This window comes from Camelus dromedarius, chromosome 5 (assembly GCF_036321535.1).
Source record: "Camelus dromedarius isolate mCamDro1 chromosome 5, mCamDro1.pat, whole genome shotgun sequence".
NCBI lineage: Eukaryota > Metazoa > Chordata > Mammalia > Artiodactyla > Camelidae > Camelus > Camelus dromedarius.
Window position 1 is genome coordinate 55191766 of NC_087440.1, and position 27474 is coordinate 55219239.

Below are 27474 nucleotides of genomic sequence, written 5' to 3' on the forward strand. Positions count from 1 at the left end.
ATCCCTAAACTGTTTTCAAAATAGAGCTTACACTAAACCTAAAAGGTTCCTGAAAGTTTAAGATTTATTTTTAAGGGAGAGAATTTTCTCTGACCATTTCAAACAAAAGGATATTTAATTATTTAATTTTTCAGACTCTCATGTTTCATTTGTATTCTGACAGGATCCTTCACAAAGTCTGTACCTAATGGCCAGGATCATCTACTCAATATTTAAAAAGGCAAAAACCAGGCAATTTCTATCCTGCTATTTTGTGCAGTTACTTGAAATGTCTATATATTGCTATGTATTTTCAGAGAGCACATGTTAAGGTACTACATCTTTTAACAGGAGCAGAGCATTAAGTTTTAATGTTGCAATACCATTCTAGCAAAGCTGTAAATCTTTCAAATTCTGAAATAAGTTTACTTGTTAACATATGAGAATTATTTTGAAAAAAAGTTTTTTCATTTCTTAACCACACTTTAATAACTAAAGTCAAAATGTGCATGGAACATCTACAATCCAGCTGTTTCTGTGCTGGGCATATGCACATATTCAAACCAATATACTATGAGATGTTGAATGACATACTCAGGTTTTTTTAAAACCCTTTAGAATAGGATAGATGTTTTCAAATGCTTCATAGATCTCAGAACGTTCTTTGGCACCTATAAAGAAATCCAAGTTTACATAGTCTTTAATATAAAAACAATACAAAAATTTTCTTAAAACTAAAATTTCATTGTCATCTCCAATTATTTTTTAATACAATGACGTCTCTTTTGGCATACCTGAGAAGTGGCATTTATTCCTGGTAAAGACAAAAGGATTTCGTGACTATAGCCACTTTCCCACAAATACATACCCTAGAGCAGAGTTTTCTAGTACTTCTGCTATGTGGGCATATCAGTATGTCTTCAGCCTGGTAGGGCACAGTATGAAATGGGGATGTTATCTCTCAGTGTGTCATGAACGTGACCACAGAACATGACCTTCATCAGCACCTGTGGGCCCTTAGCTACCAGCAAAAGGGACTTCCTTTGATTCACTCATCTCTAGTTCTCTAGTTAACATCCTGATGCCTAGGTTGACTAACAGAGTGAGACAAATGGAACTAAAGTTTTAAATTTTCAGTATATGGGATGGGATTATTAGAGGGAAAAATTGTACCATTGTTACCCTTAGAGATAAGTTTCAAGGTATCTTTAATTGTAACAGTTCAAGGAGTTAAGATGGATAAAAATAAGAGTTAGACACTGTCCCCACCCTTGAGAGAGATGATCAGTCCAGCACTACTCATATTTCTCACCGCCACCAACCAGTACTAACTACTTTCCACTTCAAAGCGATGCAGGCACATTGTGTTAAGGTTTAAGGACTGGTAGCACTTGTGTTTATATGAAACTGTCAGCTAATCAGGAAACTATTATCTGATATTATTGGGCAGCAGGCAAGTAGATTAATGAAAAGAATATAAAAACCGTTAGCATGAAGAAAAATGGAAAATAGATTAAGGTGATACCTACTCATTCTTGAGTGCTATAAACTTAGAGAGGAGGAAGGCTCAGTGAGAGCAGAAATAACCTGTGAAAGGTGGTTATCTGGCTTAACGATGGGACTAATGAGTGGGAATTACCAAAAGGAGGATCGCCAGATTTGAGAAATAGGTAGAAATAAGGACTCAGAATCAAGGATGAGCTATAATAATTAAAAAAAAAAAAGGAAAATGGCAAGTGTTGGCAAAGAGACTGAGAAACTGGAACCTTCACACGTTGCTGGTGGGAACGTAAAATGGTTCAGCTACTAAGGAAAACAGTTTGCCAGTTCCGCAAAAATGTTAAAGTAAGAATTACCATGTGACCCAGCAACTCCATTCCTGGGTATCTGGGTATACACCCCCCAGATTGAAAACAAGTACTCAAACAAATAACACGCAAGAAGATACATATTCATTGTAGCACCATGCATAATACCCCCAAAGTAGAAACCCAAATGTCTATCAACAGATGACTGTATAAACATATTGTGATATATACATACAGTGGAATATTATTCCACCATAAAAAGGAGTGAAGCACTGACGCATACTGCAAGGTGGATGAACCTCAAAAACAGTATGCTAAGTGAAAGAAGCCAGAGATGAAAGGTCACATATTGTAAAATTCCATTTATATGAAATCTCCAGAAGAGGTAAATTCACAGGGACAGAATGAAGATTGGTAGTTGCCAGGGGCTAGGGAGAGGGAGGAATGGGGAGGAACTGCCTAATGATACAGAATTTTATTTTGGAGCAGTGGAAGTGTTTTGGTACCAGATAGAGGTGGTGGTTGCATGACATTGTGAATGAACTAAATGTGCTTGAATTGTTCATTTTTAAATGGTTAGGTTTATGCTGTGTGAATTTCATCTCAATCAATTAAAAAAATTTTTTTAAGAATCAAAGATAAAGTACTTATAAGCTTAAAATTTGTGGAGGGAAGGTAAGGGCAAAAGATTACTTATTCATTGCCAAGGAGTTTATTCTCTGAGTCTCTACCCTCAAAGATGTGGGGTGAGGAGGAGGGTGAGTTATTGACATGGATAACAGAAACTTGGTACCTTTGAGGTAGGAAAAATCCCTAAGTCTCAGCAGATTTTAGTAACAGCACTAACATTTTAGTTTCTAAAGAGACTAGTTTTGTAGAAAGCACACAGTGAGTTGGGAGAGTAAGTACACCACCATTATAAAGAGACTCCCTGCCTCTGGTCTGGTGGACTTTTTCAGCTTCTGGGTATACCTGAATGGAACAGCCTTCTTAACTGGGAGACAGGGAAGTACAGTAGGTATAGCAAACTCACACACATTCACCTAGTGCCCCTTTCCCCCAAACTAAGGTTCTTTTTATATTTAATTGAGTAACAAGAGTGTCTAGGTCCAGCATTTGGTTAACTATGTACTTAAGTTTTATCATAACACTTTTTAAAAAAATTACATTCGAGCTCAGAAGAGTGTAGCATTCTGGCAGCCCTTAGAGGGTAAAAAATACCCAGCACCCAAGAGGGAACAGACATTGAGAGTGATCATTATTTTATATCATAGAAAAACAACTTTAGACACAAAGGGCTTTCAGGAGATTATCTAGTACAATTTCTTAATTTCCTGTGTGGGAAATGAGGTCCAAAAAGTTGAAGTTTCCCTGAATCATGAGTAGCAACTATGGAAGAAGACCTCTTGTACCCAGTGTTCCTTCACTTACACCGAAAGGCATCAAATAAACATTGCCAGAAATTGTAACTGAGTATTACAATGAGGGGATTTGGTCAATTTAATCAATTATTTCCTCGTTGAAATATTGGCATCAAAATTTTAAGGGAATCTAAATTGGCCCCATAATTCTACTAATAATCAATCTACAACCAAACATCCCAATTTGTGGCACCAGACTCTGATTAGATGACCCTTGCCTTTTAAGCAAAACCTACCAGTCCTTTCCTTCAGGTAATGATGAACACCACTTTGGGGGATAAACACCATTTCTAACCACAGTGACTGAGATGGAAGATCTGTGGCTGGTGCATTGGAGAAAGGATCGACTTGAGATCAAACTACATGGGCTTAAATGCCCGCTCTACCACTAATTAGGTTTGAAATCACAGGTAGGTTGTTTAACTTCTGAGTTTCTGTTTCCTTACCCATAAAATAAGGACAACAACCTTCTCACAGGGTTGCTATAAGGGCTAAATGAGCAAATGTTTGTAAAAATCCCTTTGCAAACCATAACATTTTACAAGTTCTAAGCCATTTTTATTATCCTAGAAGAACATACTTCAGGATTAGGGATGTTGGGATGGCTGGTCCAAGTTATACATGGCTTACTTATTATTTGGCTCTGTAAGAGCCAGTATTGCATAATTTGTCTGTCTCCTTCACCAGGGCTGGATTTTTGCCAGATGAAGAGTATGTTAAATTTGCTTTTGCACCCTCAGCACCTAAAACAGTACGTGCACCTGGTAGGCACGCAAAGTATATTAAATATCTATCACTGTCGACAATGTTTGTACACTCATCCCTACCCCTTAGCCTGCCCAAATACCAATTTCCAATACTACTTGGATTTTCCAGTTCTGTTCTTACACCAAGTCACAACTACACATCTTATTTTCTCAAGTGATACCATATGTGTATGCCCATAAGTGAAAATCTTACAAATTAAAAAAAAAAACAGGATTAAACCCCTCAAAATACACATTTTACAGTACATACTAAGCGCTATTAGTGGTGGATTACCAGTAACAATTGATGAGGATATTCTGTTATCTCTCTGACCCACTCACTAGTAAGTCTTGCTGTTTTTATGCTGCCCTCTGACCTACCCATTTCCAAGAACCACTGACATACAGCTGAGTAACAGTGACCCTCAGTAATAGAGACCCAGCTGCTTCATCCTAAGCTGGAAGGACATAAGTAAATGTGATCCATTTTACTAAAGCCTCTTTAAATTTCATATTCCTATCATCTGGGCAAGGCATGAGAGCAAAATTTTGTCTTTTTCAATGCCAGGGTGAAAACAAGAAGAGTGGGCTTTCATGGAGGTGATAATAGCTAATATTTATACCATGTTTACTATATGCCAGGCATTGTTTTTCTGCCTCCTCACAATGCTTAGCAGGTAGCTTCTATGACTACCTGCCTTCTACATATGTGGAAATCAAGGTGAAGAACTTCAACTTCCCAAGGTCACACAGCCAATAAATGGTAAAGCCTGGATTCAAATAGATGATTGGTTTTCAGCGTCCTGCCTCTTAGCCACCATACCTGCTGCCTCTCACCACTAAGAATATTTTTCATTCCTTCAGCTGACAAGGAGGATTGGGGGAAGTTGCCCAAAAGACCACACAGGTGCTTTCATAGATACCTACAGAGGAGGAAGGACAGGGCGAGTATGTGAAGACGGCGGGGTATGGAGCCAGGCTGCTTCAGTGCTCACGCGTGCTGCGGGACATGCAGCTGTTCGACATTGTTGAGGTTAGTTAACCTCTCCATTGTCCCCATTTCACAGGGGAGGAGACCGAGGGATTAAGTACAACCTCACAGAGTTAGGTAGAACCCACATAAAAGCCCTTACTTATCACAGTGCCTGGCACATTGAGTGCTCAACAAATGTTAACTCTATTATGTCTCATCTTAGATGTGAAAGCTGATATATTTGCTGTTCATTGCATATGGTCCCAGCAGATCCTAGCTCTACTATTCATTTTGCTGTGGTTTGAGAAAAATGGATCCTAAATGCCATGTCAGCCATGGAGAAGCAGCATGGACCTGGGAAAGCAACGGTAGGCGTGACACAGGTCCCTTTGCTGTCAGGGACTGTGACAAAGTAGGGCAGTAGGGCCTCTTTGTCCTCAGCTCACTTAACTATAATTACAACATTCAGATGCAGCCTTGGACATGGTGGCTGAAGTTTTTGGCACCTCAGGGAGTAAGACAATTTTACATGGATAAGTTATTTTCAAAGACCCTGCCAATAGTGTGTGATACAAATAGGTGGCAATTTGAAACCTTTGTATTATGTGCATTGGTGTTCTATAGTTTCTAACTAGGGAAGAGCTGGGATCCATTATTTAATACAGTGAAATTCAAAGTGCATTTGAAATTTCAATACTCTTAATATTTTCTAGGCAAAAGGTATTCACCCTTGTTGGGACCTTACTTTCAAAATAGCTCTGCAGGGTCTTGCCATGTTGGACTAGACCACAGGAGCTTCTAGGACTCCACTGGATGCTCTACATGACTGCCCCCCACTGAAGTTCTAGAGCCAAGGCTAAAGGAGGCCTCCTTGGTCCCTTTCCCCAGGTTTTCACCCAAAATTGGGCACTTGAGTTTTTAATCCCTTTGCAGGTGAAGAGTCTAGGTAAGTTACCAATAAGAAATAAGGAGCATTTGTCTCTAAGTTTGGAGCAAAAGTAACCTAAACCATGTAGTTCTAGGTTAAGTACTAAGACAATACGGCATAAAGAGGGAAAATCCCAACAGATAGTAATTACTCATATTTCAGTAGTAAGACATTGACTGGCTATTACTTCACAATACATATAAGCAGAAATTTGGATTTCAGTTAATACATCTCATTCCCTGTCTCCAAAAAAGTGATGATCTATGACTTCCAAGAATGAAATTTAGCTTTGCCTGCTCTTTGGCCTGAATGCAGTAACAAATTTTAAGAGAAGTGTATTGTACAATCTTCAGTACGGTGTGTTGACTATCCTTTACTTTTGTGATTTGAAACTTCTGGCAAATGTGTGCATGAAAGTTTTTTTTTTTCTTTTTAATTTGAGATAAGTAGGAAAGTTGGTCTGAATTAAGGATATTTAAAGTAATTTGTTCTTGTGTACCTATAATAGGTACTTGGCCTGTACTTGGCAATTTGCACTTTTAATTAGACAGATTCATAATGATACATAGTACATAGATGAAAGCATCCTTCCAAAGGTCTTAAAAAATTTGTTCCCTTGAGTAGGGCACATATTTGCCTCCAATATCTACACTATTCAATTTACTTGGCAGGCTTTTCCCCCTTCCTTTAGGACATACAGAGGTCAACTTTATGTCAGTCACTGGTAGGTCTTAATTACTCTGGACACTAAATTGGTGGCATCTGAGGAACTATAGCTTTGTTGTATTCAAAAGATTCTTGAATTACAAACAGGCCTTCCCCACTTTGAAGACACATTAGTTATTTCTTAGAGGAAAACAAACTGTAAAACTTACAAGGGAAGGGAAAAAAAAAACCTTACTGAGAGTCCTATAAGAAGACTTAAAACAGACATTCCATGTTTTTGGATGCTGAGTGATGGTAACTTTAACGATGTTTCTCAAATTAATTCTGCTAATGCAGAAATCTGGTTTTAGGTGGGGCAAGATGTTATAAAATTTTAAAGTTTGTTTGGAAGACTAAATATTTAAGAGGAACTAATAAAAAGAGAAGCAATGAGGGGAAACTTGTCCTATCAGACAGACCACTAGAATTAAAGCACATTTATGCCACAATATAGTATAAGTACAATAGGATTATCACAGTATGTTTCTGGAGCAAAGGCAGAACTGGAGGAGAGACCCATACATAAAAATAAAAGTCAAAAGGAGTCATCACAAATAAATAATGAGAAGAATATGTAGTTTTCAGATGGCTGGCTAGCTAGCTATTTGGGGGTAAGGTATAATCAATTTGGCTCATGCCATACGAATCTGGTATTCATCTTGGAAGAGGAGAGTGAAATATGTAAAAAGTCAGGCAAAACAAGACAGAAATAGCAACCTTTAGAACAATAGTACAGAAAAGAGTCTCAACTATTTACTTCAAGAATTTTTAAAACCTTTATGTAAAAATAAGTCAATTGGAAAAAGTCACAAAACAAAGGGTAATCATTCAATATTATGTTGAACTCATACAAATTCTTAGGGGTTAGTTTGTAAAACTAGTAAGAACTGAACAGTAAAACTATTAAGTACTGAATAGACAAACGGAATTAGTTATGTACATACTATTTACGGAAGATACTGGATATGTTGAAAAGCGATCTATTTCTGATAATCAGTGAGGTTAAATCAATGAGATCATCCTCACTTATACAGGTAAAGTTTTCTTTGGTATAATTTTGTTCTGAATGCTGCTGAGGGTTTATAAAAGGTATTTAGATACACTGCTGGTAGGAATGTATGATATAGGAGAACTGTATTATACATCCCTTTATAAAACAATTTTGTAATTTGTACTAAGAACCTCAAAAATGATTCTGTCTTTATCCAACATTCCATTTCTGAGCATTTACACTAACAAAATGATTCTCCACACATAAATATAGCCAAATGTTTGTGCCACTTATAAGCAGCTGAGAAGGAACATTTAAACACCTGACAATGGGAGAGTAAGTTTGATGCAATCGTATGTTAGAACAGAATTGGGAAACTTGGGCCTGCTGGCCAAACCTCGTCTGCTGCTTGTGCGGCCTGAATAGCCTGTCAGCCAAGGGTGATTTTTATATTTTAAATATTTGGGGGGCGGGAATCAAAAGAAGAGAAGAGTACATGACACATGTAAATTATATGAATTATATTCACATTTCAGAGTCCTTTCTTTTATGTGATGTTTATAGCTACCTTCACACTACAACGTCAGGGTTCAGTTGTTGTGATGGAGACGCTATGGCTCACAAGCTTAAAACATTTAGAATTTAGCCCTTTGCAGAAAAAGGTTTGCTGACCCCTATAAAAGTCAGAACATTGTCCAGCCTTTGAAAGTCTTCATGAAGGTTTGTAACAACGAGTTAAGCTATGTATGTTACAACGGTTAATAAAAAGGCAGGCTGTAAAGATGAATATATGTATCAAAATGACATAAAAACATGGAAAAAAGTTGCATTGTTTTGGGTACTGGGACTGATAAGTAATGTTATATTCCTTTCCATTTTTCTTTTTTTTTCATATATTCTATAATAGCATGAATTACTGTATAATGGTGAATAAAGCTATTTAAAGCAAAGCACATGCACAGCTACTGAATTTTATGAAAGTCAGAATCTTAGTACTTACCCGTCAACACAACTTTTCCAGATACAAAGATAAGCAACACAATCCGTGGTTTCACCATTCTATAAATGAGGCCAGGAAATAGTTCAGGTTCATAACTGTTAAGATATAAAAGGAAAAAGTTAGAAGTATCACTCACTATACAACTACTTTTCCATAATATTCAAGACCCAAAATACTAAAGCAGTTTTAAAAAGCTATTTTACCAAAAACCTTTTGGCCATCTTGATAAAAGTAGTCTTGGGTGTCCTAGGTAATTTCTGTGACAGTCAAGAACAGAACTCATTTTTCGTCATATTTTTCCAAATGCAAGTCACCCTAAGCTATTAGAAATGAAGGTAACTTAGGACATCAGATTTCACATTTTAAGATCTTGTTGGTTAAATGTTCTCCATCTTTCAAAAAAAGTCTATCAATAAAAATATATAAACATGTCTTCTAAATTTACCAAGTTCCCCAATAATGAGTACATTTTGTATCTACTTACAAACTAATTGCTAAAGTTAACATTTTTAGCAGATAGAATGTAAAAAAAATTTCTAGACTGCTGTTATTTGTCTTTGGACAGATGCTGTATAGAGAAAGAAAACTTAAACTGTCTCAAGTTCTAAAAACTCAGGATTTGTTCCTATAGATAATAATACATTCATATTTACTACTAAATGTAAGCTGATTTCTCCAAGGAACAAGGGATAATTGAACAAGGAATTGCTTCTCCACATGCCAGCCATGGAAAAGAGTTGTTGAGATTCCTAGAAAGGCTTGAGGAGCCTACAAAAAAAGAGGTCAAGAGTTAAGAGGAAGTTGATGAAATAAAACTATTCTCAAAACAATGACTAATGGAGTATAAGAAAAAGAAGAAATCTGAGAAATGGAACACTATAATACACATGAATCTTTGCACTTAAAGGGTGAATCCAGACCACAAAGAAAAACTCCATTCCATTTGACAGTGAGTAAGAGCCATACCACAGGAGATGTGAAACCACTTATGGGCACCAAAAAGAGGTACCACAGTGGTCAGGCTACCCATCTGAAGTATATGGAGGTCATTAAGGGTGGGGCATCACTCTACTTCCTTGCAGAAAGCCTGTCAAGACTTCTGCCCACAAACAACTTACAGACACTAGGGAGACAATGATGCTAGCTGAAGCCCTTAAAAATCTCTATGAGAACTGTGAGGTTTGAGCCCAGAAAGTGAAGACTTCCACAGAAAAAAATGTTTCCATTTGATTTCCAACAAAATCTTAGGACACTCAAAGGAAAAAGAGAAAACAAAAGCCTTTGGTATGTAAATAGCTGAAAAATTCCCTAACCTAGGAAAGGAAGTGTACAACCAGGTCCAGGAAGCACAGACAGTCCCAAATGGGATTAATCCAAAGAGAATGAAACCAAGACACATTGCAATTAAAATGGAAAAAATTAAAGATAAAGAGATAATATTAAATACAGCAAGGAAAAGCAACAAGTTATGTACAAGGGAACTCCCACAAGCCTATCAGCTGACTTTTCAGGAGAAACTCTGCAAGTCAGAAGGTAGTGGTATGATATATTTAAAGTGATGAAAGGGAAAAATCTACAACCAAGAATACTCTACCCAGCAAGGCTTTCATTCAGATTTGATGGAGAGAGGAAGAGTTTTAGGGACAGGCAAAAGCTAAAAGAATTCAGCCCCACCAAGCCAGCCTCACAAGAAATGTTAAAGGCATCTAAGCAAAAAAGAAAAGGCTACAACTAGAAACATGAAAATCATCAAAGGAAAAAGCTCATTGGAAAAGGCAAATATGCAGTAAAGGTAGTAGATCAGCCATGCACAAAGCTAGCAGGAAGGTTGAAGGACAAGGTAGCAAAATCATCTATATTTATTCTCTGTCTCATTTCAAAAGAAGGTTGAGGCAGGAAAAAAAGAGGCTTTAGTTAGGGATGGGGAACATTTCATGAGGATGGAGAACCACAAACAGCTGCCAATCTCTTGGGCAACCCAACTTCAACTCATTGTTCAAGTCTCAGCTTAAATGTCACTTCCCTTAAGAAGTCTTCCTTGAGCTTCATACCTCTCCATCACGTTAAGTTCCCTGCCTGATGGCACCGTAACACTCCAAGGGGTGTTCGCCTTCATAGTTACATTTCATTATTGTCTTTAGTGTCTCTGTTTTCCCTTTTAGGCAGTGGTTCCATAAGGGCAAGGGACCATGGCTGTACTGATTGTCACTACCACCATAGCATCTGCTACACAGTGGCCACCCAGATTTTACTCATTTAAGAAATACTTGTTATTAGACTGTCTTTGATTTAAAAATTGAAGGGGAGGTACCAGAAATTGACACAACATTGTAAACTGACTATAACACAATAAAGAAAAAAAAGAAAAAAATCTAGAGCTAATAACAAAAAAAAAAAATTGAAGGGAAGGGAGAAAAGTGTACAGGGATAACTGAAACAATTATGACATAGAAAGACTGATGGAGAAGATGCCTAGTAACAAGGGAGATACTTGTATTTTCAGATGCTGATATACATATTTGTAGAATCAGGGGAATTAAATGCATTTGAGGTTTTAACAGAAAGCAAACTTGACCTGATAATTAAAACTGATATGTGCCATGGTTCCCCACAGGGCTTCAGGCAATTAAAGAGAGTCCTCATTTTAAAGACACAAACCTGCTGAGAAAGAGGTGTTTTAATGGCCCAATGTCGCAAATACACACACTGGAGTCAAAATCTAACCTAAGGATGCAGAACATTTGGAAGAGGCAAGAATGAGACTAGAAAGAGATAGCTGCAGAAATACAAAGCAAGCTTCCTGGTCAAATTTTTTTAAAAAGATGGTTGAGATCATAAAACTGGCTCAGGACGAAGACAGAACAGTGATGGGCCTACTCCACTGGCTAAAAGCAGTGCATCTGATAAATTCTCATCTGGCCCTACAGGCAATTTTATCGTTCAGAGGTAGAAGTAGTGACAAGGGGCACTCCCACTGCAGACTTAAATCTGATCTACAAAGAAGACAATCTTCGTGAGAAAGAAATGAAATTTGGGAGGAATTGCACACATCATTTTAGAGCCCTAAATGTCCAGAAAGGGGGAACTAATATATTAATGTACCTTAGAATTGGGGCAGAGATCGTTCATAGGTTCAGAAAAAGCTGGTTCAGAGAAAGACTAGAGGCCCAACGTTGAGAACCTGGAAGATAAGATGACAAGTTTGTGTTGAGAGATTCTTAAAATGAAAGTTTTACTATGAATCTTCAAATTACCCCAAGATTGAAAAAAGGAAAGGATATCTAGAGAGGCAATATGTCTTGCATGGGGAGCTTTCCAGTGAACTCAATGGGTGCCTCAGTAAGCGTACAATGGAAAAAAATCAACGCAGAAGGAAAAAGAAATTATAATCAAGGGGAAAATAAACATTGCCTGAAGAGTATCATGAAAGCTAAATCTCAGAAAGAACAGTTTTTTTTTAATGTTAGGAAGAAACAAATCAATTTTAAACTCTGTTCAGGTCACGTCTCAAAGGAAAGCTAACAAATGTTAGAGAAAGACAAGCTATCTGATCCCTCTCCATTCTGTTTAAACAGAATGATTGCTCAAAGGCAAAGGGAAGGAAAAGCAGAGTGAAAGGACTTCAGTTCAAGCTAGTTCAAGAGAATTTAAGAGCATCTGTGATTCTAAGCCAGTTTAAGCACCCTGCCCCAAGTGTATATCCCACCGGTGGTGGGATTCGGTGTTGACCAGTGAACCCCCATCACCACTCTCTGAGGGCCTGAGCAGGCTGGGAGAAACACCCAAGCAGCTGAGGGAAGAGGAGGAAGAGGAGCATTTGCTGTTGAGATGGGAAGTTACATATGAAGAAGCCAGGCAGGCTACAGATACTCCCCAAGGAATATGATTTCATGAAAGAAGAAACTGTGGTGGGGGCTCCAGCTATACACAGAAAAAGAAAACCCTTGAGCGAAATCAACAGGACAAAAACTAGATAAGATTGCCTTCATAGAATGTCCTATGGCCATTCTTTTTTTTTTTTTTTTTAAATCTCTCCAACCCTTTCTCCCCTCACCAGCTGTCAGCCCTTTCTACTTATCTAATCCATGTCATAACCTTCTTTCCCCACCAGTCCCATCACCCCCCAGCCAGGTGTGCCTGTTTTAGAAATCTCTGTATCAGGAGTCTCAACGTGTGGACCTCTGGCCAGCAGCACTGGCATCACCTGTGAGCTTGTTAGAACTGCAGCTTCAAGCAGAATCTCTGGAAACACCAGCCCAGGCAGGAATGTGTTTTGATATGCTGTCCAGGTGATTACCATGCAACTTAATTTTGAGAACCACTGTTTCAGAAGACTGAACACATATGGTAGTCAACTAGGACTCAGGCATAGCATCTTTACCCTTTCACCTATTGTGGCTTTTTAAAAAATTACATTTTCTCTGAAAGATACATTATATAAGCAGCCCATAATACAACTTTAATATCTTGGTAAACCCAAAGTTAAGTTATGCAACAATCATACCTACTGAACTGCTGATGGGTTAGCACCAAACCTTCCAGCCTAATAGGAAATCTCACATCACAGCTTCCAACCATGTTCTGAATTTTAAAATCGAGGAATCTGGCAGGAAATCCCAGCTTCTGCACCACACGAGCATACTTTCTGGCTGCAAGTCGAGACTGCTCTTCACTTGTGTGGAGGGGAGGGGTGGTGGTGGTGGAGAGACAGACATAATGAAAGACGCCTTAATCACTGTGACCGCTTTACTGCTTGGACTGTATTGACGCATGTCTCTGCTTGTACTTTTAGCATTTGTGCCATGTTTATCTTTCAGTATATACTATGAACCTGTAGACTTTGAGGACAAGGACCCACCTCCCCTACATTTGTTCCTCGCACCTAGAGAAAGTTATGGCACAATGTTGTTGTGTTCCGTTGTTGAACTGAATCATAAACAGATTGTTGTCTTCAATTGTCACTTTTCACATGGAAGGTAATTGTTTATTTTGCTTGTTTTAAGTGTTGTTAGAGAAAATTAACTCTTCCACTGGTTCTCAAAGTGTGGCCTCAGACCAGCAGCAGCATTACTACCTGAGAACTTGCTAGAAACGGAAAGTCCTACATCCCACCTCAGATGTGCAGACACTCTGGGGAGGTGAGGGGTGGGCAGAAGTGTATGTTTTAACAAGCCCTCCAGTGATTGTGATGCTAAGGTTTTAGAACCATCCTCTGGTCTAAAAGTGTGTGCCATTTAGATGGGAACAACAGCAACAAAAATAAGGACACATGCACATGGAAACTCAACATGAGGAAGTGAGCTATGTGCCAAATGAGGCAGGACGTCAGAACCTGGGTCTTTATGGGACAAATTACATACTTAAAATACCTCAAAACCTGCCCAGCTTTGCTCAGACTTTCTCACACCATTGACATTCAACTCATACCCAATATGAGGAAGAAAGAAACTCATCCACCTCTGTGGCTATGTTCTTCAGTTTGTCCTACTCCACCTCTAAATCCCTGTCAGAGAATGTGAAATCCTGGGATTTGGGGCTTTTTGTTACATACTTTTCAGTGGTCACTACCAAAACAAAACAATGAGTAGCAAGGGGTTCCCAAACAGGGGCAACACCCGGTGGGTGAATCCTATGAATTCTACCCTCTCTTATGAGGTATCCCTGTCTTTAGTTGAAAATCAGATGCACCTTGAAGAAAAGCCAGACTGAGCTTGCTCGCCTGGACCAAGGGGAGCGGTAGTGTCTCTTTTCTACCTAGAGCCATCGCAACACTCTCCTTTCATCTTGATTCTCCTCATCCATTTCTAACTTCTGAAATGTCCTTGGCAAGGCTGTGTCCCCAAGTTAGCAGTGAAATAAATGGTTTCCACGTTGAAAAACCACATTTCGCCTAACTGACCTATTAAATTTCCCACAGGGCTAATGTTTATAAGGCAAATTTCAAGGTCAAATTTCATAGCCCTGTAGTTTTCTGGATCACACAGAAATTCCCATTCAAACAACTCACAGTTAATGTTTACACACATGCTCTTGTACAAACACTAGAAAACAGACTAAGAACCTTAAAATTTCACCACCAGTGGTCAGAACCACTGATAAATTTGGCCCCTCTACACCTTTCCTATGCAAACACAGGTATCCCTCACTAAGCAAACTATGGTTATTACAAACTAAAGAGAACAGGTTTGGATAAATTTTTGGAGATAATTCTGATATCTCATACTACACAAACTTTCACAACTCTCTATCCAAAACTCAAGAACCAAATATATTTGGATAACAAATATCTCTTATTTATCTGAACTTACCATCCAAGCCTACACTATCAGATTTTAGGAACCAAATAAATTCAGATGGGGAAAAATGCTCATGAATGTGTATATGTGTGCTCCCCTCCCCCAAGTTAACATCCTTCCAACTCCATATATATGGCTAACCATAATTTTATGATCTAATCAAAACCATGTTACTAGATATGGTTCCTCCTTGCTCCTGTTTTAAACAATGTCTAAATGAATGTCCTTGCAGATCTCTTGCAGAGTTGTCCAATAATGGAGACTTAACAATGGAGATTTCTAGGTCAAAGGATACACAGATCAACAGAAGAGAAAGCTCAGAAACTTACTCAGACACAGGTAAGGAACTTAACATGTAAAAACAGGTTGGGAGAAAATAGATTAAAATGGATTCTTTAATAAATACACTGAGACACTGTCCATTTGAGAAAAAATTATCGTATATTGAAATAAAATTCTAGACTTGCTCTGCCCAACATGGTAGCCACTAACCACATGTGGCTCTTTAAATTAAAATTAAATAAAAAGCTCAGTTCCTCTGTGGTATTAGCTATATTTCAAGTGCTCAATAGCCGTATGTCACTAGAGGTTACCACACTGGACAGCACAGATACAGAATATTTCCATCATCCAGAGAAAGCTCTAGATGAATCAAAACCTTAACTTCCTTTCTTTAATACAAAGCAGGATCTGAGAAAGCCAGAAAAATACATAGAGGTCAATACTTATATCATGTGTACATGGGGAGTGCCTTCCTAAGAAATGAAGCCAAATACTGAAAACATAAGGAAAAAAATTGGATAGACTATACACACAAAAAATTAAAATGTGTTTTTAAAAAACCATAAAACACCATCAACATTAATATGGGAGAATATTTATAGTATAAGATGATGAAAATACTTAAATACTAAAAGACAAACCTCCCCCTAGAATATTGGGCAAAAGATACAGTAGGCAGTTTGTGCTTACGAAAAGTCAGTCTCATTACTAAATTAAAAAATGTAATTAAAATAACAACTTTTTGCCAATCAACTTGGCAAATCTAAGAAAAGATATTAACACCCAGCATTCATCAGAGACAGTGAACACTAGGTACAGCTCTCGAGCGAGGAGAAATTGGTGCAACCTTTCAGGAGGACAATTTACTGCTCATCTCCTCACACTTAGAGGGAAGAGCCTCTCTCCTACTAGTTTTATGGTGAAAGGGTCTCCATCAGCACAGGGCTACCTCTGCATGAGATCCAGGAAAGACGAGCCTTCTAAGAGATGCCTCCTGAGCGAATGTGCAAGCTAATGGTCAAGAAATGTCTAACCTCCCTCCTTTAAAAAGTTCTATCCATTTATCTGCCTGCCATGAGGAAAATACACAAGAATGACTCCCCCGGGTTTATAACAGGCTTTACCACTCCCATAGCTTTTTTCTTTTTTTAAAATATACCTTAGAAACAAATTGTAACCCCCTAATGAAGCCCCTTTCACTATGGGGGACTGTAAAGTGGAATATGAGGCAGTATTATGAGGCTGAATGTTTTTAACCCAAAATTTGGCATTTCATGAATTTCACTCTTCAGTGAAGTGTTTTGCTTCTACTCTGTGTTCTAGGACATGAATGCCATCCTTCCATGTTTTACATTTTGAATGAGTTGTCTGGTAGTGGTGGAGGGTGGCTCCTCATACCTTTTGGCTCCTGTGCAGACCATCTTCCCAGAGCTGAATATGAGGGCTGTTGTCCTGGGCTCTCGGATCCTCATTATGACAGCAGCAAACCTCTACACACAGAAGCCAAAAGGACAATTAGCCTCTGCTAGCAGTTAACACTATTCCAGTTGAAAAGCTGAGCTGCGCATGAAAACACTCTTGAATAAACTGAAATTTAATGGGAAAACTGAAAAATGGCTAGGTCTATTCTCCCCCACATTAAGGTTAAGAAAATTATCATGATTCTAAAATGTGCTTAGAAAGAACAGGTAAGAGTAATAACAGTAAAGCTAAAATTTGTGTGTTATGTTTCAGAACTTATGCTTAGAGCTGTACAGGTTTTATCCTCATGACAGGACAAAGTTGAGTCCATTATAATTCCCATTTAGTGCACAGGGAAAGTAAATGGTTACTTAACTTCCACGATTACACAGGAAATAGTAGAGTAGAGATTTAAAACCATGACAAATCAGACTTCATGCTTTTTGCTTTGAAGCATTTTTCTTTCAAAGAATTTTTGAGAAAAAAGAGTATGAAGTATGTTACAGGTTTACCAAGACTCTAGAATGTACTAAAAAGGAGCCAAAATATAAAACAGAAAAAATACACATATATATACATGGGCATTTCAAAAGATGAATGACAGTTATTTGTCAGGTTCTTGCCTGCCATAATTCTCAGTGTGGTCCCCATGCCGGTAGCATCTATAAGTCCTGGTGCTGATGCAGGGGAGGGCTGAGAATGACTGGCCTGCCACACTGACTGGTTGCGAAATGACCTGCTCCTCCTGGTTATACACAGACTCTCGTCATGCCCTCCCGCCCTCCCCATTAAGCTGGGAAGGAAACTGGAGTGAGTACCATGCAAGACTAAAGTTCCCATAGGTCAGAACCACTCCACCATAGGACCATAGATCCCTCCAAGGCTGGACCAGCAATTTCAGATTTGACATGTTCACAGACGGTAAAATGAACCCTGAGTCAGCACTACACAGAGCCGATCAAGTCCTATTAATGTTTTCCAGGTGTTTACTGAAAAGGTAGCACTCTCACCTGGTATTCATTTTGTTAAATTCTAAAGCACCTTTAAGGGCTAAGCCAGAATTTCTTTGGCTGTCAAGTCCCAGTTTGGACAGATCCTGTACACTGAAATAAAACGATGGGAGAGCTGAGGATGGTGGAGAATAAAATATGCTTAAAATGTTGATTGCTCAGTAGTGTGGTTAATCATAGCTGCAGCCATAAAAATCCCAGCTCATTACTAGGTTTCTGTCCCTATCATAGCCAGCTACATGAAATATGAACAGAAAAGCTGCCTTGCATTTGGGCAACATTTAAATTCAGATGTCAGCAACAACACTACTATAACAGGAAAAACAAATACTTAATCTGTAAATAGTTGATGCTCACAAAGTCCTCTGGGTTCCCACTAATAAGGCCTTTTTCATCTAACTCCATAAATCCTCCAACCTCCAAGGCAGTAAACTTTTCCCTAGAAGGGACTAGGTCTTACTCATCTTTGTACTCCTAAGTACAGAGCCCATCAAATAGTTAAATGTTGATGGAATTAACAAATCCACTTCCTAGGTAAATAGACCATTTGAAAATGGGGTGCCTAGTCTTGGAAGGACACAAGAAAGAACAAATTTTATTAAACTTTGAGGGGAAAAAAATCCTCGAATTTTACAGTAGTAAGAAGAGGCTTGAACTCTACACTTTAAACAATTGAGCTTTCTCAAGTAAGAGAAACTTTAAATGGAGAAACACAAAAGTGTCAGCTAGAAATAACAACACTTAGAAAAAATTATTTCCAGAAATATGGTGACATTGTAAGAAACTTAGCATCTCCACAGTCAGGCTGGAAATAGTTATGCTAAAAGGTTCTTCTGAATGACAAGGGAAAGATCTTAACTTTTAGGAACAGTTCAATCATTACTGTATCCAGCATAGAAAATGAGATTATTTTTTGTAAGTTCAAATCAGAGAATGAGACAATTAACCTTCTGAGTTGCCCAAGGCTTTTCACTAACAAATTTTTCTGTTAAAAATAAAAACAGAGGAATGTGTTAATGCCATGATCATATGAAAGAAATAAAACCTAAATAGAAGCTAACTGTTGGAAAAATTGAGCAATCTTACCTTTGGGTTATATTCTGCATTTTTTGCATGCAAAGCTATTTTCTTCAGATCCAATTGACAGGCCAGGTTTACAGTGGAAACTATATTCCTAAAGAAATAAGTCAACCTAAGTTATACCAGATATCAAAAGTAAAAATTAATTACAACATATTAACCTTCTTATTTCGTAGGCTTATATTAGGTGACTTCCTAGGGGGAGAATTATTCTAAACATGAGGTATATAGTAACACAGTCCCTAGTAAAATGTAAAAATCCTAAAGTACTAAAATAGCTTTTTCTAAAATTTCATGACTAGCTAACTAAAGTTTTAGATATATTTTTTAAACTGCTTCAAAATAGAAAGCCTAATATCAAATCAACTTGCAGATCAAATTCAATTTTACATCTTTATATCCTTTGTGTTTATCCAAACCCAACCACAATTTTCAGCAACTACTGTGCTTTAGTATAAACAATATAATCCTTCAAGACTGTGTATACTAACCCTGAGTTCCCTCATAGGAGATCAAGAGTTAGTGCTTCACTTTACAGATAACCAAACTAAAGCCAAATCCACTAGAATAAATGGGGGAAAAGTCCGTTTATTCTTTGATAAAACAAAGAATAATAAAATCTGAAATTCTCTTCCTTACACTAACATCACATTTAGGAAAACAAAATGTGTACTCAGAAGCATCACCCATTTGAAAAAACAACTACTTACTGTAGTTGAGGCACAATTCCAGGACATTCTGAAACAGGGGTCATTGGTGTCATGGGAGTTATGGACACCAGAGGCAAGGAGTATGGTTTCTCAGAAGAGGGCTGGACTGAGTCAGCATCACCAGGGTGCAGATGGGAATTTGACTTTGACCCACTGCTGCTGCTAAAGGCCAGGCCAACGTCCTGTTGGCTGGGTGATGGCAACCTACTTTGCCGACTTTGAGTTTTACAATTTTCTTCAGTTTCATTCTTGCTTCTAATGACAGTCTGGTCTCTACTTTCTTGTGTAAGCTCATCTGGCAGGAAGCTAAGATCCACAGATGAGAAACTGTCAGAAATTTCTTTGACTTCTTCAAGCTGTGAATTAAATGCAGTCTCTGGATTGGATGAATTAGGTATGTGCACATCACAAGGCACAACTGGGCTGAGCAGGAGTGACCTGGGTGGGGAAAGGTCATCCTAGGCCGTTCCCAAAACAGACAAACAAAACAGAACAAACAGAACATCATGTCACACCAAAGGGATGCCACCATGGCCAGCGGGCAATTCATTCAGACGAGGCAGTTCAGGATAGCTTATGTTCATGCCCTGCACTTTCCACAAAGTTATAGAATTACAACACACTTAATGAAAACAGGGAAGTATATCTTAAAAAGCAGAAAAAGCATTTTTCATAAAATGCTTTTCTTACTTTGGTTAGATCCTTAATAAACTGCCACTCTAAATCCAATTTTGTAACTAAGACAATTGAGCAACCATGCCTCTAAATTGTGGGTACTTTGAAGAGTACGGATTTTATCTTTCTTTTCTTTTTCTTTCTTTTCTTTCTTTCTTTCACAGGAGGAGGAGGTACTTAGGTTATTTATTTATTTTTTAATGGAGGTACTGGGGCTTGAACCTAGGACCTCGAGCATGCGCAGCACGCACTCTACCACTGAGCTATACCCTCCCTTAAAGAGTACAGGTTTTCTGTACTCAAGTTGATTATAAATCTTAGCTGATTTAAAGATTATTTTGAGTTTTAAATTCATATTTTAAAGAGAAGAGCAATAAGTGAAGGAAGTTTAAGACATAGCCTTATGTGCTATTCAAGCCATCACTAAGGACCCATCTTTATTCCTTCTAGCCAAAGGAGAGATAAGAAACTATTCCATATTCTTTTTCACCATAGGTTACTACAAGATTTTGAATTAGTTCCCTGTGCTATACAGTATGAACTTGTTTTATCTATTTTATATATATTAGTTAGTATCTGCAAATCTCAAACTCCCAATTTACACCAGAAATTGACACAACATTGTAAACTGACTATATTTCAATAAAAAAAAAAAATATATATATATATATACAGGGAAAAAAAAGAAGTCATTCCAGTTATGTGAATGTACAATAGGAAGAAAGTTATTGAAATGTAACTGGTAAGTCTAGTTTAAATCAATGTATTGTATTTCCAGTCCAGGGAAGGCTGCTCAACTTCCATTACCAACAACTGAGGGAATGAGGTGTGCCTCTGAGGGAAGTAGCTAACGCAAAATTCATGGCCTTTGTTACGGAAAAAAGTCGACGACCTCGGTACATATATTACCACCCACTTTACCCAAGTTGCAGGCCTGGATTCTAGATTTTGAGCACTGCTGGCAGGATAATCTCATGCCTTAGAAGATCTTACTTCTGACAACTGAACAGTCACAAATGTCTTGTGTTGCATCTTCTCAATGACAAAGCTACCTAAGCTAACCTAAAACATCTGTCTAGATCCTATTGAGTTGTCCTATTACTTCAAGTCCAGCAGATGGCAGGGGTGACTAATTGTTTGAAGAAAATGCTTGGAAGAATGCAGTCACTCTCTTGAAATACGATTTTTGACTTTATTTCATTTTGAATTATGTTATTAGCTCCTATCTCCACTCCCACCCCACTGATTGGCCCTAAAAAAGTGAGGTGGGGGCAATGGCCCAGATTCCTCTCCATTATTTCCCTGGCCTGTTCTGTCCTACTCTGAAAAGATCTCATCAGCCAATTTACACTAAAGCACTAATATTTGCAAAAATCAGTGTCTCCCCACCATCTTCCCATTATGGCATTTTAGCAGGGACGAAGCTCTCACCCAAAGAACTAAATTTCAACAAGGAATTTAAGGCAATGGCAACAAGATATTGAAGATGGATGTTTTATAACAATGGAACTCTGACAGCCTCCTTTACCTGTAGTTTAGCTTCAGGAACACACCTCAGAGAATATACCTAGAGTATTCCCTGCATCCTTGGCCCTATATCTGAAGAAACTTTTTGTTAAACTGTCTTTGCAGAGCCTTTAACTTATCTTTCCCAGAACCTTCCCAGCGTGGGCTCTCCTTTGCGATGTTAAACAATACACTATGGGATTTCACTATTTCTACCTTTTGCCTACTTAAAAATCCACCCCCGACCCCCACCCTAAGTTGCTCTCTTGCTTTTCTTTTGGAAGACTCCCTCCTCTCTTTTCTACACTTCTTAAATTAAAAAGCAAAAACAAGCAAAAAAAAAAAAAAACAAAAAAAAAAACAAAAGGGTAAGAATCACAAACTGAAAGAAGCCACAGGTGCCTCCAATTTGGTTCACACTAGACCAGGTTCGAGTTCAGTCGGCAGCCTTAGGTAAGTTATTTCACTTCTCTATGCTTCAGTTTTTACAACTGGGACAATCAAGCCCACCTCCTAAGGTCACCAGGAGTTTTATGAGCTTGACCCGGCGCAGGACCCGGCGCTCAGCGATAGGGCAGAGACGCGGACACTGACTCTGGGACAGTGGCGGCGGCTTCCAGGCTCACCTGGGCGGCGCATCGGTCCAGGTAGAGCTCCAGGTACGTCTCCTCCTCCTCCATGGGCGGAGGGCTCACTGTGGGGGTGGGGGGTGTTGTGGATGGGGGAAACGCCAGCGCGAGCTGAGCCGCGGCGAAGTCGGATGATGCTCGGCGGGCTCAGAGGCCATTTATCCGCCCCGGCAGCACGGGGCGAGGCGGGGCCTCCGGGGATCCGGCGGGGGCTGCGGGTCCCTGGTCCCGGGCTAGCCCTGGCCACATTTTTGCAGACGTGAGTGAATGGATAATGAGCCAGGGAGGGGGATGCAGAACTCAGCACCCGGCCCACGGGTCTTGAGGAAGGCAAGGAGGGCTGAGGGTGGGGCTGGCTAAGGAAGGGGCTCCACGCCAAGGTGCAATTACCGCACTCCGCCCACAGCTGAGAAGCAACTTAGCCTGCAAATCTGGAGATTTTCTTTGGTACCTTCAAATGCTGCCTTTGCCTCCTGGAGGAAAAAAGGTCTCGGTGTAGGTAGCATAAAAGGTGAATGGGCTGAAGAGAAAATAAATAATTTTTAAAAGAAAAAAAATTTTTTTTCTGTCTCTTGAGCAGAGCAAGTGGAACTTGAGGCACCTTACCCAGTCAGGTGTTGCACTTTTATGTCATGATTACTTCTCACCTTTAAACCACAAGTGGATTTTTCTCAATCTCAGAGAATTCAGTCTAAAGCCACATACAAAAGAATGTGTTACTGCATAGGTAGGGTTAATGCAGCTCAAGAAGGTAATGTAAAATCAAACAATCAGGGTTTTCCTCTTTCTTGAAATTACTATTTTAATTTTAAGTACCTTAGCTTTCATAAGAACTTACATGTACAGAATGGTTCTGTAAATATAATTGACACTTTTTATGTAACATATTTCAAAATGTACATGGAGACACACACATAAAATGTCTTTCCTTCTAGCCTATACTCTCTTAGAGCAGGAATTTTGATTACTCATCTTTGTGCCTCTGTACCAAGCTCACAGATGACGGATAAAATTTAATCAGTGAATGAAACTGTCCTCAGAATGAAGCACAGTACAGACAGAGAACTCTAAGAATCAAATCAATAAAAATTTTATAGAATTTCTAATCAAGAATATAGGAAATATTTTGATAAAGCTGGAGTTTTTTATAATGGTTATGATGATGTACAATTTAATCTAATGATTTATGTTAAATGAGATAGCCTACCAAAAATGTTAAGCACAGTACCTGCCTAGCAGCTCAAATATTAGCCCTTAGTCTTGCTGTTAGACTGATATGGACCAAATTGTGTCTTCCCCCTCAACACACACAAATTCATATGCTGAAGCCCCAATCCAGTATCACTCGTGTCCTTATAAGAAGAGAGAGACACCAGGGCTGCATATGCACAGAGAAAAAGGCCATGTGAGGACACAGTAAGAAGATGGCCATGTGCAAGCCAAGGAGGAGGGCCCCAGGAGAAAACAAACCTGCTGACACCTTGATCTGGGACTTCCAACCTCCAGAACTGTGAGAAAATTAATTTCTGTTGTTTAAGCCATTCAGTCTGTGGTATTTTGCTATGGCAGCCCTAGCAGACTAAAACAGAGGCTTATAAAGTGCCTCTTTATATGTGGTAGGCGGAATTCTGAGATGCCCCCCCCCAAATTCCCACCTTCTCCCAGTTATTCAAACACTAATCTAGGTACTTCTGTGAAGGGATGTTGCAGGTCCCAAATCAGTCAGCTTTAAGAAAAAGAGACAGATTATCCTAGCTGAGCCTGACCTCACTGGGCAAGCCCTAAGAGGAACTGGGCTCTTCCTTGGGAGAAAGATTCAAAGCTTGAAAAGAATTACCATAAGGGAGATTCTCCATTGCTGCTTAGGAGATAGATGGGGTCATTTGCAAGGAAGGTGAGTGACCTAAAGGAGCTGTGAGTGGCCCACAGTTGACAGTCAGCAAGGAAATGGAAAGCTCAGTCCTATAGCTGCAAGGAACTGAATCTGGCCGACAACAAAGAAAGGAGTCCCAGAAAGGAGCTCAGCCTGGCCAATCCCTTCATTTCAGCCTTGTGAGCCCTGAGCAGGGAACCCAGTCACGTTGTGCTCAGACTTCTGACTGATACAACTATGATCTTATAAATAGGTGTTGTTTTAAGTCACCAAATTTAATTTGTTACTCAGAAATAGAAAATGAACACATCATAAATTATGATTAAGAAGTGGGAACACAGATTTGCAGTGATCTGCAGGGCAAATGAAAAAGCAAATGAATAAAATGTTAACAATTCAAAGTTTGAAATCATTTGCAAATAAAAATTTTCAGTACAAAAGATGAGTGACTGTTTTGTGTATGTTTTCAGTTTTGATAAGAGTTAATTTATTCAAAATCTTAAATTGATGTATTTCTGAGAATCGAAGATTTGTATGGTTTGGTTCAATAATAATTTCTGGTATTCACTGAACTCTTACTATGGGCCACACACTGCTATAAGTATTTAATTTATACAAACTCACTTAAACATCACAACAATCCTGTGAGGTAAGTATTCTTTTATCCTCATTTTACAGTTGAGGATACTGAGGCACAGAGAGATTAAGTAACTTCTCCCAGGTCACACAGCTCCTATTCAGAATATCTGACTCTGGAGCCACATGCTATGTATTGTCCCCCATCAAAGTCTACATATGCCATTTCAAATTAGTGGTTTGTTTTCATTTGAACTGCACTTGTTAATCTGTTTTGATTCTGATAGTTTTGTTTGTTTTTGCGTCAGAATTTGTAATATTTTGTACTTTGGCAAAAAAAAAAAAAAAAAAAAAGAAAGAAAAGAGAGAGAGAGAGAGAGAGAAACCCAAAACCCACCATATCCAAAAATTTTAATTCATCATTTCTTAATTTACTATTATAAAGATAAATGAGGTGAATGGGACTATGTGTAAACTTTTACCAAGCACTTTGCACATATAAAGTATTGTTTTTAATGTCTTTAAGAGAGTAATTAGTTAACACTTTGATGAACCATGTCAATGATCAAGAGTCTTTAAGGAAGGTCAACTCTATGAAAAATAAATAGGCTTTTAACTATTTTTTAAGAGGTTCTGTCTGTCATCATAGAAAATATTAAAATGAACCCACATCATACATTAAGTGTAATGTATATATAACTAGTTAAAAATTGAATTGCTGTGATTAGTTGATATGTCATATTTTGTAGACATTTAATCAAACATTAATTTGAGCTTTAGAATTTAAAAAACTTTGAAGCCAACAGATTTTTCTCAGCTCTCAAACAATTTTATTGGCCCTTGAAAAGTTTGGAGGCCCTAGGCATGGGGCCTTAGCCTCTAAAATGCACCCACACTGCTGTGGAATGGAGATGGAGCTGCACCACTGAAGGAATATTGGGAAATATTGTTTCACTAGGGGGTGCTGTTTCCCCTCCATGAAGGGAATTTCCTTTTGTTTGGGGAACAGCTTTTGGAGCCAGAGTACAAAGCGGTCTGTGGATCCCCTAGATGTTAAAATAAAAAGTGAATATTTCTCTGTGTCAAAAGATCAGGGGGTACTACCAAAAATAAATAGGATCAGTCTGTACCAACTGATACAAATATATTGGTATATTTTTATACAAGGAGATACAATTTTTTCCAGTGGTTAAACCAATTGAAAATGCTTGAAGAGTAATCTGCATTCATGCCTTGATGGGTGTTAATGTGAGAGGCAATATTGCTGCCTAGGAAAAAGCTGAAAACCAAGAATTTTCATAAATGTGATTAGGTTTCTTGAGGCCACACTAGGCGAGAACATTTTTTAGTCTGGTGGCAATTTTGCTAGATGCAGCCTTCTCTCCCTCTTAGGAGCCTTGGACATTTCACTGTGATGAATCTCTGTAGTCAGCTGCCAATTCTCCTCACACGGATTTTATACCCAAGAATGTGGAGGTGGATTTGAGCATTGCTTGAAGGTCTTGTCTAGATCAAATTTTGATGCATTCTTGTCCTTTCAGCAATCATTTGAAATAAAAATATCCCACAATAACTCATCCTTCCCCTTCACAGTGGATATGGAGCATAAACGTCTGCATCTGGGAAGGAGCCTATATCATGACTTAATTGAGGAGGCTCTGATGCACTGTTGTCACAAATAATCTTCTTAGTCACCATAGCCTTGGCTCACCAATCTCAGTCCGTTGAAAATCCTCAACAGTAAAGGCAGCACAGTGCTTCCCCGTTAATGCTACAGCTTTCCTTCCCTGGTGGTACCACACTCTGGATGTAGAGAAGACTTGCTGTATTTTAATTTTCCCAGGAAAATGGCTCAATTTCATGCAAAATTAGAGACAAAAGTTGAAATTTCACAAGTGCTTTTTTTTTCCTCTTTTTGATTAATCCCTATTATTTTCTCTCTGTATGGACATCTGCTATCAGACAGTTTCTACAAAAAAAATGTATTCTTTACAGTATTTTCATTGTATTTTTTGTACATTACTTTTTAAAGCATATAAATAGTTAGTGTTATTTACGAGCAGGGTTTTAGCAGTTGTTACGTGGAAACAGAACCGAATCAACCAGCACTGATTCTGGGCAGGAGAGAGATGCTTTATGGTTTCCCAGTCACAACACATTCAGGGATGCCTGATCCTAGCTACCTGCCCCCTGCCATGCACAGATTAGGTTTTACAATGTTTGCTTGGGAAAGTGCATATAAGAATTTCAGCTTCTGCCTTCTCACTGAACTCCACTTTGTACACACCTCGATAAAATATGAATCTACACGCCTGCGCTTGCATGCTGTATAATTAGAGTCAAGTTGGGAATGACTCTCCAGTACCACCTTCCCCCTCAAGAGTTAACATTTAAAAATTTAATTCTGATAGATGTCTCCGGAAACTTGAAACATTTCCTATGCAAAATCAGGTAGACTTCTGAGATTATAGCTGTTTACCTATCTGTTAAGGGTCTGTCTCATATTTCTAACCTGGGAAGCGCAAGAAGAAGGTTGTTATTTTCATTCCCAGCTTCTTTGATATCACATGGACCTCCTTTCTGCAGTGGTGGAGAGCGAAAATCTGCCTTTCTCTTTGGAAATAGGTGAATGCATACTGGGGAGTGGTGGTGTCCAGTGGTTAAGAGCCCGAACTTGGGAGTTAGAGCTCAGTTGGAATCTTTGCCTAATCACACATAAGGATTGTGACTTTAGGCAAGTGACTTAATATCTGTAAGCCTTAAATTTCTCCCCTGTGAAATGGAGCTAGTCATAGGACTCTCCTCGGGCGGTGGTAGGATTACAG

General features: G+C 38.6%; 1 protein-coding gene across 1 annotated transcript; it reads right to left on the minus strand.

Annotated features, from left to right (window-relative positions):
* Nucleotides 1-534: 534 nt before the first annotated feature.
* On the minus strand, nucleotides 535-22275 carry TBPL2 (TATA-box binding protein like 2). Its single transcript, XM_010982958.3, has 7 exons — nucleotides 22198-22275; nucleotides 19391-19848; nucleotides 18687-18774; nucleotides 16528-16619; nucleotides 13056-13223; nucleotides 8552-8646; nucleotides 535-650 (listed from the first exon to the last, which is right to left on the minus strand). The coding sequence occupies exons 1-7, from the start codon at nucleotides 22249-22251 to the stop codon at nucleotides 574-576; spliced, it is 1032 nt and encodes a 343-aa protein (XP_010981260.1). The 5' UTR covers nucleotides 22252-22275; the 3' UTR covers nucleotides 535-573.
* Between the last annotated feature and the right edge of the window lie 5199 nt (nucleotides 22276-27474).